The following is a 12,228-nucleotide window of genomic DNA, read 5'->3' on the forward strand; positions in this document are numbered from 1 at the left end:
AGATCTGCCTCCAGCCCCCCAGCTCCCCCCAAACACCCCAAACACCTAGAACTGCCTCTAGCCCCCCAGCTTCCCCTACCCAGCCCCCAATCTCCCCAAACCCTCTAGAGCTTCCCACAGCCTGAGCTCCCTCCAAATCCCCCCACACCCTCCCCCATTTCCCCAGCCCCAAATCCCCCCACTCCCATCCCAGTCCCCCCTCGATCCATGCCCACCCCCTGCTCCCCAGCTTGGGAGCGCCCTCTAAAGACGGCAGAGCCAGCAGAGAGGGAGGGGAGGCCCCCCCGGCTGTCTCTGACCCCCCCCCCCACTTCCAGGCTCTTCTGCCAGGAAATTAACCCCGGGCCGGGCAGATCAAAGGCAGGGACCCCTCCCCCCCTTCTGCCATCCAGCTCCGTCCTCTTCCCCACAGCCCCAGGGGCCGGAGACCACCAGACTGTGTCCAGGGCTGGGTGAGGGGTCCCCATGTGCCCAGCCTCTCCCCAGAGCCAGCTGCATCCCAGTGCCGGGCGAGGGGTCCCCTTGTGCCCAGCCCCCCCCAGAGCCAGCTGCATCGGCGAGGGGCCCCGTGTGCCCAGCCTCCACCCCATCCCAAGGGGGGGGGGTGTCTCCCTGACTTCTCCAGCCCTGGCCCCCATCCCCAGTGTGTTGGGAAGAAGGTTTCCCCGAGTTACGAGGCTGGAGGCTGCAGGGAGCTCAGGGCCAGCGGCTCCAAAATGATTACTGGGGATAAAAATACCCCAGCCCGAGGCTGATGGGAACAAGGGAAAGGCAATGAGACCAAACTCCCCCCGCCCCCGCACTAGACCCCCTTCCCCTCCCAGAGCCGGGAGAGAACCCAGGCGTCCGGGCTCCCAGCCCTCCCTGCTCTAACCCACCAGCCCCCACTCCCCTCCCAGAGCTGGGGAGAGAACCCAGGAGTCCTGGCTCCCAGCCCCCCCTGCTCTAACTCACCAAACCCCCACTCCCCTCCCAGAGCTGGGGAGAGAACCCAGGAGTCCTGGCTCTCAGCCCCCCCTGCTCTAACCACTAGCCCCCACTCCCCTCCCAGAGCCGGGAGAGAACCCAGGAGTCCGGGCTCCCAGCCCCCCCGCTCTAACCACTAGTCCCCACTCCCCCCCCCCCAGCGCCGGGGTTGCAGCGTTTTTGCAGGTTTGCGACTGGGCCTTGGGTTTACCCAACAGCCGCTTTCGGCAACACCGGGAGAACAACAGGATGTGGGAGCTGCGCTAGTTACCCCATCGCCCCCAACGCCCGGAGGGGAACGGGGGGAGGTAAGTGTGGCTGCGGGGGCAGGGAGTGTGTGGGAGGGGTATCAGGATGGGGAGGGGTGTATAGGTGGGGGTGGGGTATCTGGGTGTGGGAGGGGTATGAGGAGGGGGAGGGGTATACAGGTGGGGGAGGGCTACGCAGGCAGGGAGGGGTATCGGGGGAGGGGTATGAGGCGGGGAGGGGTATACAGATGGGGGAGGGGTATCGGGGGAGGTGTACAGGCGGGGGAGCGGTATGAGGAGGGGGAGGGGTGCATTGGCGGGGGAGGGGTATACAGGCGGGGGAGAGGTATACAGGCGGGGGAGGGGTATCGGGGGAGGGGTATGAGGCGGGGAGGGGTATACAGGTGGGGGAGGGCTACGCAGGCCGGGAGGGGTATCGTGGGGAGGGGTATAAGGCAGGGGAGGGGTATGAGGAGGGGAGGGGTGGATGGGTGGGGGAGGGGTATGAGGCGGGGAGGGGTATACAGATGGGGGAGGGGTATCGGGGGAGGGGTATCGGGGGAGGGGTATACAGGCAGGAGAGGGGTATCGGGGGAGGGGTATGAGGCAGGTGAAGCCGTCGGGACATGTTGGGGCTCAGGGCCCTTCCCCTCTGGGGGGCACCAGCCCCCCTCCAGCCCCAGGACAGCGCCCGGCGGCTCTGGGTCGCCCCCCTCACACCTGTCCCCCCCCCCCCCTGCCGGCTCCCATCGATCGCTCCCCTAATGCAGTCGCTTCCCGGACGCGGCTGGCGGGCACCCAGGGGACCCCACTAATGGACTGGGCGCTGGCAGGGCAGGGCCGGGGGGGAGGGGGCTGAGGCAGGTCGGGGACTGGGCTGGAGGTGGGGGGCTGGGGGCCGTGTTGGGGGGCCTGGCTGAGCGCTTTGGGGGCCTGGGAGTTGGTCGGGGCTTTGTGGGGGCTGGGAGCAGGTATCTGGGAGGGCATTTGGGGGCTCATGTGTGGGGCCAGGGGGGATTTGGAGGTTTCATTGGGGCAGGGCGATGTGGGGGGGCAGGAGGGGGAATTTAGGACATGTTTGGGGGGTCAGGTCATGTTTGTGGTTGTTCGTGAAGGGACAGGGGTTCGGGGCTGGAAGCCAGATATCTGGGGGGATTGGGGCTGTGGATTTCAGGGATGGAGCAGGGCTGGCGGAGGAGGGAGGGAGGAAGAAGGGATGGAGCAGGGCTGGAGGAGGGGAGGAAGGAAGGAGGGATGGAGCAGGGCTGGCGGAGGAGGAGGGAGGAAGGAGGGATGGGAGTAGGGCTGGCGGAGGAGGAGGGAGGAAGGAGGGATCGAGCACGGCTGGCGGAGGAGGAGGGAGGAAGGAGGGATGGAGCAGGGGAGGAAGGAGGGATGGAGCAGGGCCGGAGGAGGAGGGAGGGAGGAAGGAGGGATGGAGCAGGGCCGGAGGAGGGGAGGAAGAAGGGATGGAGCAGGGCCGGAGGAGGAGGGAGGGAGGAAGGAGGGATGGAGCAGGGGAGGAAGGAGGGAATGGAGCAGGGCCGGAGGAGGAGGAAGGGAGGAAGGAGGGATGGGAGTACGGCTGGCAGAGGAGGAGGGGAGGAAGGAGGGATGGAGCAGGGGAGGAAGGAGGGATGGGAGTACGGCTGGCGGAGGAGGAGGGGAGGAAGGAGGGATGGAGCAGGGGAGGAAGGAGGGATGGGAGTAGGGCTGGTGGAGGAGGAGGGAGGAAGGAGGGATGGAGCAGGGCCGGAGGAGGAGGGAGGGAGGAAGGAGGGATGGAGCAGGGGAGGAAGGAGGGATGGAGCAGGGCCGGAGGAGGAGGGAGGGAGGAAGGAGGGATGGAGCAGGGGAGGAAGGAGGGAATGGAGCAGGGCCGGAGGAGGAGGAAGGGAGGAAGGAGGGATGGGAGTACGGCTGGCGGAGGAGGAGGGGAGGAAGGAGGGATGGAGCAGGGGAGGAAGGAGGGATGGGAGTAGGGCTGGTGGAGGAGGAGGGAGGAAGGAGGGATGGAGCAGGGCCGGAGGAGGAGGGAGGGAGGAAGGAGGGATGGAGCAGGGGAGGAAGGAGGGATGGAGCAGGGCCGGAGGAGGAGGGAGGGAGGAAGGAGGGATGGAGCAGGGGAGGAAGGAGGGAATGGAGCAGGGCCGGAGGAGGAGGAAGGGAGGAAGGAGGGATGGGAGTACGGCTGGCGGAGGAGGAGGGGAGGAAGGAGGGATGGAGCAGGGGAGGAAGGAGGGATGGGAGTAGGGCTGGTGGAGGAGGAGGGAGGAAGGAGGGATGGAGCAGGGCCGGAGGAGGAGGGAGGGAGGAAGGAGGGATGGAGCCGGGGAGGAAGGAGGAAGGGAGCAGGGTCGGAGGAGGGAGGAAGGAGGGATGGAGGGAGGAAGGAGCGGGGGAGGAAGGAGGGAATGGAGCAGAGCCAGCGGAGGGGAGGAAGGAGGGATGGAGCGGGGGAGGAAGGAGGGAATGGAGCAGAGCCAGCGGAGGGGAGGAAGGAGGGATGGAGCCGGGGAGGAAGGAGGAAGGGAGCAGGGTCGGAGGAGGGAGGAAGGAGGGATGGAGGGAGGAAGGAGCGGGGGAGGAAGGAGGGAATGGAGCAGAGCCAGCGGAGGTGTGGCAGGAGTTGCTCACCTGGGCCAGCCCCTTTGGGGCGGGGGGGGGAGGAATCAGGAAATAAACAGGAACTGAGCCCTGGGCACCTGCTGCTCCGATCCAGAGGGGAAGAGAACCCAGGAGTCCTGACCCCCCCCCTTCCTAGCGGGCAGAAACCCGCCCCCTCCCTCTTTGAGCAGGTAGAGCCCAGGCGTCCGGCCCCCCCCATCCATGTCAGCCCCCCCGCCGCCCCCCGAGGAGGAGGCGCGGGGCCCCCCCTTGCTGCCGACGCCCCCCGCGCTGGGCGAGGGCTTCTACCCCTTCCCCACGGAGCGGCGGGGGGGCCCCGGGGCCCCCGAGCCCGAGGACCTGGGGGTGCTGCTGCAGCGCAAGGAGCAGGACGTGCTGCTGGCCGCCGAGCTGGGCAAGATGCTGCTGGAACAGAACGAGGAGCTGCGGGGGCGCTGCCAGGCGCTGGCCCGGGACCACGCGGGCGCCCTGGAGGTGAGACCCCGGAGCCCCACACCCTCCCCGAGCCGGGAGAGAACCCAGGAGTCCGGGCTCCCAGCTCCCCCTGCTCTAACCCGCTAGACCCCACTCCCCTCCCAGAGCCGGGAGAGAACCCAGGAGTCCTGGCTCCCAGCCCCCCTGCTCTAACCCACCAGCCCCCACTCCCCTCCCCGAGCCGGGAGAGAACCCAGAAGTCCGGGCTCCCAGCCCCCCCTGCTCTAACCACCAGCCCCCACTCCCCTCCCCGAGCCGGGAGAGAACCCAGGAGTCCAGGCTCCCAGCCCCCCCTGCTCTAACCACCAGCCCCACTCCCCTCCCCGAGCCGGGAGAGAACCCAGGAGTCCAGGATCCCAGCCCCCCCTGCTCTCACCCACCAGACCGCACTCCCCTCCGCGAGCCGGGAGAGAACCCAGGAGTCCGGGATCCCAGCCCCCCCTGCTCTCACCCACCAGACCGCACTCCCCTCCCAGAGCCGTGAGAGAACCCAGGAGTCCTGGCTCCCAGCCCCCCATGCTCTAACCCACCAGCCCCCACTCCCCTCCCAGAGCCGGGAGAGAACCCAGGAGTCCTGGCTCCCAGCCCCCCCTGCTCTAACCATTAGCCCCCACTCCCCTCCCAGAGCCGGGAGAGAACCCAGGCATCCAGGCTCCCAGCCCCACCCCCACCTGGTATCACCGCACACTCTTCCTGGCTTGCAGGGGGGGCTGGTCCCTGGGACTTTCTCTCCTCCGCTCCCCCCCGGTGACTCACCCTCTCGCCCTCCTTTGCTCGGTTTCGCTCCCCTGCTCTCGTTCTCATCTGCCCCATAATTACCCCCCTCCCTGCCTGGCTGGGGCCGACGCCCCCCGGCACCCGGTCCGACTGGTCCGGCCGGCAGCACCACCCAGGGGCGCAGCCGGTACCGGAGCCCAGGATGACCCCAGGGCTTGGACCGGCTGGCTCAGGGGGGCAGGGAATGGGGCACGGGGCGGTTCCTGTCTGGCGGGCGCCGGCCCCGATCCGACCTGGGGGGACCGGCTGGCTCAGGGGGGCAGGGAATGGGGCACGGGGCGGTTCCTGTCTGGCAGGCGCCGGCCCCGATCCGGCCTGGGGGGACCGGCTGGCTCAGCGGGGCAGGGAATGGGGCACGGGGCGGTTCCTGTCTGGCGGGCGCCGGCCCCGATCCGGCCTGGGGGGACCGGCTGGCTCAGGGGGGCAGGGAATGGGGCACGGGGCGGTTCCTGTCTGGCGGGCGCCGGCCCCGATCCGGCCTGGGGGGACCGGCTGGCTCAGGGGGGCAGGGAATGGGGCACGGGGCGGTTCCTGTCTGGGGCAGAGGGCTGCGGGGGCTGCCCAGGGCTGGTCTCACCCCTTCCCCCACCCCCAGAGGCTGGAGCAGGAGAAGTACGAGCTGCGCCGGCGGCTGGAGTCGGAGGTGGCCGAGTGGGAGACGCGGGGGGCGGAGCTGGAGGGGGACCTGGCGGCCCTGCGAGCCCAGCTGGGCCACCAGCGGCTGGAGCAGCAGGACACCAGCCGGGAGAGCTCCCAAGTCGCGCAGGAGCTGTCGGAGCAGAACCAGCGTCTGGCCGAGCAACTAAGTCAGGTCAGCCCGGATGCCTGGGTTCCTTGGGAGGGGAGGGGGGCCTAGAGGTCAGAGCAGGGGGGGCAGGGCTGGGAGCCAGGACGCCTGGGTTCCTTGGGAAGGGAGTGGGGGCAAGTGGTCAGAGCGGGGGGTGGGGCTGGGAACCAGGATGCCTGGGTTCCTTGGGAAGGGAGTGGGGCCTAGTGGTTAGAGTGGGGGCGGGGGGGCTGGGAGCCAGGCCTCCTGGGTTCTCGGGGCGGGGAGGGGAGGAGTGGGTAGTACTGGCTGCCTGGACATCCTCTCCGTATCCCATGATCCTATTGGGCTGAAATCCCTTAAGCGGTTCAGGATCCTGGGAGGGGAGGAGTTGGGGGGGAAGGGGGGGGATTTCCCGAGTGGGTGGGTTTAGAGGGCCAGTGCCGGGTCCCAGGGAGCCCCCCGTATCCCTCCCAGCTCGCAGTGCAGACAGGTCCCTGATGCTGCGTCCCCAGCTCACTCCCCCCGTACGTCTGTCCATCTGTCCGGCCCCCCCACCCCAGGCCTCCCAGCTGGAGCAGCAGCTGCAGGACGAGCTGATGGCCTTGCGGGTTGAGAATCGCACCCTGGGGATGAGCAGCGCCGAGCACGCGGCCCGGACCCAGAGCCTGCAGGCCGAGGTGAGATACGCACGCTCCCCTCCAGGGGGCGCCGGCTCTGTCCCGCCCTGGGACAGGGTCTGGCTGGCTCAGGGGATGGGGGAGGACCCGGGGCCTTTCTCCTCTAGGGGGCACCGTGGGGAACGGGACCCGGGGCCTCTCCCCTCCAGGGGGCGCTGGCTCCGGTCCGGCCCCAGGGCGGGGACTGGCTGGCTTGGGGGGACGGGATGGGGGAGAATGGGACCTGGGGCCTTTCCCCTCCAGGGGGCGCCGGTTCTGACCCGTCTCTCGCTCCCCAGAACCTGATGCTGCAGGAGCGGAGGCAGGAGCTGGAGCGTCAGACCCGGCAGCTGCGGGAGGAGATGGAGGCCGTGCAGGGGCTGGTGGAGACACTGCACGAAAACCTGCTGCTGCTGCGCCGGGAGGTGCACGAGAAGGAGCTGCGGGTACGGCCAGGAGGCGCCGTGTGGCGGGGAGGCTCGGCGGCGGTGGGGGGGCTGTATTAACCCTTCGTTCCTTGTGTCCCCTCCCAGGCCCAGCAGCTCCAGGCCGAGGCAGAGGAACTCCGAGTCTCCAACAGGTGGCTCCAGCGCCGGGTGAAGGAGATGGCGGATGAGATTCGTCTCCACGACTCAGATGCCTCGGTCGCCTCCCTGCAGTTGGAGATTGAGCAGAGCGGCGAGGGGAGCCCGGAGCAGAACGGGGGGCCTGCTAAGGTGAGCAGAAGGGCTCTTGGGGGGTCCGAACATCCTTGTCTGGGCTGGGGTATGTTCCCCTCCCTTAAACCGGCACGAGTCTTCTGTTGGGAAACCTAGAACCCACCCTTTTGGTGAGCCTAGCCATTACCCAGAAACCCACCCCATGCCGAGGAACCTAGAACAAACCCAATGTTGGGAAACCAAGAACCTCTTCTTTGGGGGTGCCGTAGTCACCCAGAACCCAATGGTTGTTGAGGAACCTAGAACAAACTAATGTTGGGAACCCAAGAACCTCCTCTTCGGAGGTGTCTGAGTCGTCCAGAACCCAATTGTTGCTGAGGAACCTAGAACCCCTTCTTGACCAATACACAAAATACCTAGAACCCCCCAAAGTGGATGACAGACATGGAACCATAGAAATTACCCAGAATTCATCCACCATTGGGGAACCTAGAACCTGCTCCTTTGGGAACCTAGAAGTTGCCCCTCTGAGCACTGGGCGAGGGGGTCCCTGTCTAAACAGCCCCCACGCCGCACCCCAGAGGTGGCTGCATCTCAGTGCCAAAGCTGTTGTTCTTGTGTTGGGTTAGCCCCTGGCCAGGACCGTCTCTGAGGCTGCCCCTGGGGGTCCAAAGACCCCAGCCCGGGGGTCGGAAGAGGAGGGCGAATATGCTAAAAGGGTCTTGGCTCTGACCCAACTGGATCAAGACCTGCTGAGACAGAAAGAGGTAGAGATACAAAACCTGCATGACCAGGTGAGTGTATGGGGGGTCTCCCCGGGTGGGAGGCCATAAACAACGGGATCCCGGATGGGGAGTATGGGGGGCTCCCCAGCCGGGGGCGCTCTCCCTGCCCTACCCCCTCTCTCTGCCCCCAGCTGACCCTGCAACACGTGCAGCTCGCCAGTCTGCGGGGGGAGCTGGCGAGCCAGAGACGCCTCTTCCAGGAGAGCGACCGGGACGAGACCCTCAAACTGGCCGTGGCCGATCGGGACGAAGCCATTATAAAGTGAGACCCCCCCCACGCCGCCCCTCCCCCGAGCCAGCCAATCCCCCCCTCCCCCGCCCCCGGGGCCGGATCGGGGCCGCTGCCCCCTAGAGGGGAAAGGCCCCATGCCCCGTTCCCCACCCCCCGCACCATGCACCATTGGGGAAGAGAGACCCCTTGTGTTCACACGTGGGAACTGCCCCCAAACTGACAGTATCCAGGGAGACAGGGCTGGGGGGCAACGGGGGGTGGGGGGGGATGTGAGGGGGAAGACAGGAATGATCGTGGGGGAGGGGAGCAGGGGAGATGGGGCGGGAGGGGAGGGCTTGATTGGGGGAGGGGAACAGGGAAGGAGGTGTCTGGAGGGGGAGGGCAGGCTGGGCTGGAGTGGGTGGGTGATTGGGGGGAGGGGAGTGGGGGAGATGGGGCGGGAGGGGGCTGGAGGGGGGAGGGGAACGGGGCAGGCTGGGCTGGAGGGGGGCTGATCGGGGGGGAGCGGGGGAGATGGGGCTAGAGGGGGCGGCTGTTGGGGGGGGAGGGGAGCAGGGCTGGGGGCTGGGTCTGACCCCTGTGGCCCCCCCACCGCAGGAAGGGCCAGATGGAGATGGAGCTGGCCCAGGTCTCTCTGGAGCGGGACTCCATGAGCCAACAGCTGCTGGCAGCCATCCGCCAGAAGATGGCGCTGTCCCAGGAACTGGAGGGTTGGCAGGTGGGTAACGACTCTGGGGAGCGGGAAGGTCCCCCCCCTCACCCAGGACTTCTGAGTCCCTTTCAAGCTGGTAGAGGCCCTAAACAGTATCCCGGACTCCTGGGTTCCTACCTCAGTGGCTAGAATCACCATGACTCCTGGGTTCCATCCCTGGTGGGTAAAGCCCCCAGAACAGTGACCCGGACTCCTGGGTCCCACCCTGGTGGCTAAAGCCCCCAGAACAGTGACCCGGACTCCTGGATCCCATCCGTGGTGGGTAAAGCCCCCAGAACAGTGACCCGGACTCCTGGGTCCCACCCTGGTGGCTAAAGCCCCCAGCACAGTGACCCGGACTCCTGGGTCCCACCCTGGTGGGTAAAGCCCCCAGAACAGTGACCCTAAGTCCCATTCCCAGCTGCTACAGTCTCCGGGGCTGTGACCCGGACTCCTGGGTCCCCTCCCCAGCCTGTGGCAATGTTCACCTCTGTGCCCCCGTTTCCCCCCCAGGACGACATGGAGTTCATTATCAAGCAGCAACTGAAGCTCCAGCGGCAGCAAGAAGGGATCTCCACGTCCCCCCCAACTCCCTCCAGGACCCCGGCGCAGGCCAAGACCTCGCCTTTCTTTCGGCGCGGGAACAGCGCCCCCAATGGCACCAGCTTCCTATCGCGCTTCAAAAAAAGCTGAGACCCTGGGGGCTGGTTCTAGAGGTTCTAGGGCAGACATGGGCAAACTACAGTCCAAGGGCCACATCCGGCCCATGGGACCGTTCTGCCCGGCCCCTGAGCTCCCGGCTGGGGAGCTTAGTCCCTGGCCCCTCCCCCGCTGTCCCCCCTCCCCCACAGCCGGGCCGTGCTCTGGTCGGGCGTCCTGGCTGCGAGCTCCTGCTGCTGGAAAGGGGGCGGGGAGTGGGGAGGTTGGGTAAGGGAGCAGGGGTCCTGAGGGGCAGTCAGGGAGGAGGGGGCGGTTGGATGGGGTGGATGTTCTGGGGGGGGGCAGTCAGGGGATGGGGAACAGGGAGGGTTGGGAGTGGGAGTCCCGGGGGGCCTGTCAGGGGGCGGGGATGTGGATAGGGGTCAGGAGGGCAATCAGGGGACAGGGAGCAGGGGAGGTTGGATAAGGGGGTGGGATCCCGGGGGGGCAGTTATGGGCGGGGGGTCCCAGGAGGGGGCAGTCAGGGGACGAGGAGCAGAGGGTGGTTGGATAGGGGATGGGAGTCCTGGGGGGGCTGTCAGGGGGCGGAAGTGTGGATAGGGGTCAAGGCAGTCAAGGGACAGGGAGCAGGGGGGTTGGATGGGTTGGGAGTTCTGAGGGGGGCAGTCAAGGGGTGGGAAGTGGGAGGGGGCGGGAGCCAGGCTGTTTGGGGAGGCACTGCCTTCCCTACCTGGCCCTCCAAACAGTTGTGTAACCCCGATGTGGCCCTCAGGCCAAAAACTTTGCCCTCCCCTGTTTTAGGGGGTGGAGAGGAAGAGGGGTCAGGAGTGGATACAAGACACCAGCACCAAACAAAGGAAGCGGCCAAACCAGCTGGTTACTGAGGTGCCAATGAGAGGAGTCTTTGGGTAACTAGCTGCAAGGTCACTCAACAGGATGTTCTAGGTCACTCAACTAGAGAGTCTGTCCAGAGGATTTGCTGATACGCTACTGCAAGTTCCAGGTTTCCAAAACCTTTCCCCCTCAATTGCCCAAGTTGATGTTCTAGGTGGGTCAACAGAGCCATTCTAGGTACTCAGCCTCCTAGGTTTAATGATGCACGCTGAACAAGCAAGGGTCCAGCCACTGGCTGTTCTAGGTTGCCCAATCCTATCTGACTGGGTAACCTGTAGTAGCTGCCTACGGGTGCTAGGTTCTCTTACTGCACAATCTGTTGGCTAACTGTAACCAGCTGTATACTCCATATTGGCTGGACTAGAGTTCTAGATTATCCTACTGAGTGATCTATATTAGCCAGCTTTATACTACTCGATATGCCAGGGGCGGGCAAACTTTTTGGCCTGAGGGCCACATCAGGTTTCCAAAATTGTATGGAGGGCCGGTTAGGGGCGGCTGTGCCTCCTCAAACAGCCAGGCATGGCATGGCCCCGGCCTCCTATCCAACCCCCCCTGCTTCTCTCCCCCTGATGGCCCCCCCGGGACTCCTGCCCCATCCAACCCCCCCCATTCCCTGTCCCCTGATGGGCCCACCCAGGACCCCTGCCTCATCTACCTCCCCCTGTTTCCTGTCCCCTGACCACTCCCAGAACCCCTGCCCCTGACTGCCCCCCGCCACCCCATCCAACCCCCTGTCTCCTTCCTGACTGCTCCCCCGGGACCCCTGCCCCCATTCAACCTCCCTGTTCTCTGCCTTCTGACCGCCCCAACCCCTATCCACACCCCCACCCCCTGACCACCACCCCAAACTCCCCTGCCCTCTATCCAACCCCCCCGTTCCCTGCCACCTTATCACGCTGCCTGGAGCACCGATGGCTGGCGGCGCTACAGCCGCGCCGCCCAGAGCACCAGGACAGGCAGCTGCGCCGCCTGGCTGGAGCCAGCCACGCCACCGCATAGCACAGAGCACCGGGTCAGGCCCCGGCTCTGCAGCCCCGTCGCCCAGAGCATTGCGCCGGTGGTGCAGTGAGCTCAGGCTGCGGGGGAGGGGAAACAGCAAGGGAGAAGCCGGGGGCTAGCCTCCCCGGCCAGGAGCTCAGGGGCCAGGCAGGAGGGTCCCTTGGGACGGATGTGGCCCACGGGGCGTAGTTTGCCCACCTCTGGGATATGCAGTATTGACCAACCACGAGTTCCCTATTATCCTACTGCATAATCTAGGTTGTCCAACTCTATTCAACTGGATACTCCATATTGAACAAATTAGGGTTCTAGGTTATCCTACCAGGTTATCCAACCCTTCTCACCATGGCTTGACAAACTGGATGGTGCTGATTAGCCAAATGAATGTTTCATGTGAGCCAATTGAGTGTTTTGGTTAGGATACTGGGAGTACGGGGATACCCAGACGTCCCTTTCTAAATTGGCCAGGTGGATTCTCTATGGCAGTAACAGTTATGGTGTGTGATCATAGCTGGTGTTCTTGGCTACACCATTCACTCCAAGTGGATGCACCGTGTTGATAAAGATGTGGTCCTACATCATATCCTGTTTGGAGTTCTAGATCACAGAATTCACTTCAGGTGGACTCTTCATTGCTCGCTTACCCCTCTATACTTCCCAATGGCAGGTTTGGTGTCAGCCAATTGACAGTTCTAGATCACCCTACATCCTGTTCTAGATTAACCCACTCGTCACTCCCTTGCCCGTGGATCTCTAGCTACCAAGACGCATTGCTCATCTGCTTTTT

At 65.7% G+C, this 12,228-nt stretch overlaps 1 protein-coding gene across 1 annotated transcript; it reads left to right on the forward strand.

The window, feature by feature from the left end:
• The first annotated feature begins 3,992 nt into the window (after positions 1-3,992).
• Positions 3,993-9,872, forward strand: BICDL2 (BICD family like cargo adaptor 2). Its single transcript, XM_054026467.1, has 9 exons — positions 3,993-4,316; positions 5,689-5,904; positions 6,423-6,539; positions 6,818-6,964; positions 7,052-7,234; positions 7,807-7,971; positions 8,094-8,224; positions 8,792-8,912; positions 9,399-9,872. The coding sequence occupies exons 1-9, from the start codon at positions 4,044-4,046 to the stop codon at positions 9,576-9,578; spliced, it is 1,533 nt and encodes a 510-aa protein (XP_053882442.1). The 5' UTR covers positions 3,993-4,043; the 3' UTR covers positions 9,579-9,872.
• Positions 9,873-12,228: the final 2,356 nt, after the last annotated feature.

This window comes from Malaclemys terrapin, chromosome 4 (genome assembly GCF_027887155.1).
Source record: "Malaclemys terrapin pileata isolate rMalTer1 chromosome 4, rMalTer1.hap1, whole genome shotgun sequence".
Lineage (NCBI taxonomy): Eukaryota > Metazoa > Chordata > Testudines > Emydidae > Malaclemys > Malaclemys terrapin.